Raw genomic sequence first — 2183 nt, forward strand, 5'->3', positions numbered from 1 at the left:
GCCGTACGGCGGCTACGGCGCGGCGCAGAGCGCGGCGCCCGCCAGCGTGTTCGCGCCGGGCAAGCCGTACGCGGCGGCGCAGGACTGCGGCGGCGCCAAGGACTGCAGCTTCGCCTACGGCAGCGGCAGCAGCCTCCCGTCCTCGCCCAGCAGCGCCCACAGCGCCGGCTACGCGCAGCAGACGGCCGGCCCCAACCTGCCGCTGGGCAAGGCCTCCTTCTTCAACAGCGGCGAGGCCGGGCAGTTCTCGAGCGCGGCGCACACGCCGCTGCGCTGCGACAGCCGCGCCAGCACCGTCTCGCCCGGCGGCTACATGGTGCCCAAGGGCTCAGCCTCCTTCCAGCCCTCGCCCGAGAACTGCCGGCAGTTCCCCGGCGCCTCGCAGTGGGCTTTCCGCCAGGGCTACGGCGGCCTCGACTGGAACTCGGAGGCCTTCAGCCAGCTCTACAACCCGGGCTTCGAGTGCCACCTCAACGAGCCCAACGTCATCCTCGACATCTCCAACTACACGCCGCAGAAGGCCAAGCAGCAGACGGTCTCGGAGACCTTCTCCGAGTCCTCCTCCGACAGCACCCAGTTCAACCAGCCGTCCGGCTACCGGCGCGCCAACAGCGAGGCCTCGTCCAGCGAGGGCCAGTCCAGCCTGTCCAGCCTGGAGAAGCTCATGATGGACTGGAACGAGGCGTCCTCGGCCCCGGGCTACAACTGGAACCAGAGCGTCCTCTTCCAGAGCAACTCCAAGCCCGGACGGGGCCGGCGGAAGAAAGTGGACATGTTCGACACGTCCCACCTGAACTTCTCCTCGTCCTCCTCGTCCTCCTCCGTGTACCCCTCCAAGAGGAGCACGGGGCCCCGGCAGCCGCGGGGCTCCCGCGGGGCTTGCGCCTCCAAGAAGGAGAGGGGCACGGGCAAGGCCAAATTCCCCAGCAAGTCCCAGCCCGTGAACCCCCTCTTCCAAGAGAGCACAGACCTGGGCTTAGACTACTACAGCGGGGACAGCAGCATGTCCCCCCTGCCCTCGCAGTCGCGGGGCTTCGGCGTGGGCGAGCGCGACCCGTGCGACTACGCCGGCCCCTACTCCATGAACCCCTCCACCCCTTCCGACGGGACCTTCGGCCAAGGCTTCCAGAGCGACTCGCCGGGCTTGGCGCAGGCGGATTTGGAGAGCAAACACTTTGCGGCGCTGCCGCCGCCGCTGGCGGCCGCCGGCCAGCAGACGGTCTTCGAGGCGGGCTTGCAGAAAGCCTTCTCGCCCAACTGCTCGCCCACGCTGGCCTTCAAGGAGGAGCTGCGGGCGGGCGAGCTGCGCAAGCTGCCCGCCTGCGACTCGCTCAAGCACGGGCTGCAGGCGGGCGCCCTGCCGCACGCACCGCACATGGCCTGCCGCGACCTGCCCATGCCGCAGCCGCACTACGACTCGCCCAGCTGCAAAAACCCCCCGTACTGGTACTCGCCCAACGCCAGCACCCGGAGCCCCTCGTACGACGGCAAGGCGGCCGCCGGCATGCTCGTAGACTTCATGGGCAGGACGGACCCCTCGTGTGTGAACCCCCACTTGGGCAGCCCGAGCGGCAGCCACCCCTCCAAGGGCGAGAAGGAGCCCTTGGAGATGGCCCGGGCTCACCACCGCGGGCCGTACGCGTGTCCCCTCATCAGTGACTTGAACATCTCCCCCGTGCCGAGGGACTCAATGCTGCAGCTGCAGGACAACTACAGGTACCCCAGTTTTGCACCCCAAGGGCACCCCGTCATGGCCCCCACCCAGAAGAGCGGGTTTCTGGGTCCAATGGTAGAGCAACACCCCGAGGACACTTTTACGGTCACCTCATTGTAGTGTCAGCTGACGTGCCAACCGGACAACGAGGTTTTGTTACAGGGTAGGTCCGCGGCGGCGGGGACGGCGGGTGCCGCGGGGGCCACGGGGCACGGTTGTCCCCTCGGGGCCACCGAGCCACCCCACGGGGGGGTCCCCCATCCCCACGGGGGGCTCCCCCGTCCCCCGGGACCCCAAGGGGCGGTGGCGGGGGGGGCTCGGTGGGGCCGGGGTGGCCGCGGCGCGTCTCACCCGCCTGTGTTGTGTTTCTCTTGCAGAGGTAATTTAGCCAGCACTTTTTTTCTGGAACACTTTTCAAGTTCTGTATTTAACTGGGATTGGAACCGTTTGTTTGTTTTCTAAAAAAAAA

The 2183-nt window shown here is 67.9% G+C and overlaps 1 protein-coding gene across 1 annotated transcript in view; it reads left to right on the plus strand.

The window, feature by feature from the left end:
- AHDC1 (AT-hook DNA binding motif containing 1) overlaps positions 1-2183 on the plus strand; it is a 13965-nt gene extending 11782 nt beyond the window's left edge. The window contains exons 5-6 of the mRNA XM_026043474.1: positions 2-1877; positions 2092-2183. Coding sequence (XP_025899259.1) covers positions 2-1834 — 1833 coding nt within the window. The 3' untranslated portion in view covers positions 1835-1877; positions 2092-2183. The remainder of the gene's footprint in view (position 1; positions 1878-2091) is intronic.

The sequence above is a fragment of the Nothoprocta perdicaria genome, unplaced genomic scaffold (genome assembly GCF_003342845.1).
Source record: "Nothoprocta perdicaria isolate Ctin4 unplaced genomic scaffold, notPer1 scaffold_33, whole genome shotgun sequence".
In the NCBI taxonomy this organism is placed as follows: domain Eukaryota; kingdom Metazoa; phylum Chordata; class Aves; order Tinamiformes; family Tinamidae; genus Nothoprocta; species Nothoprocta perdicaria.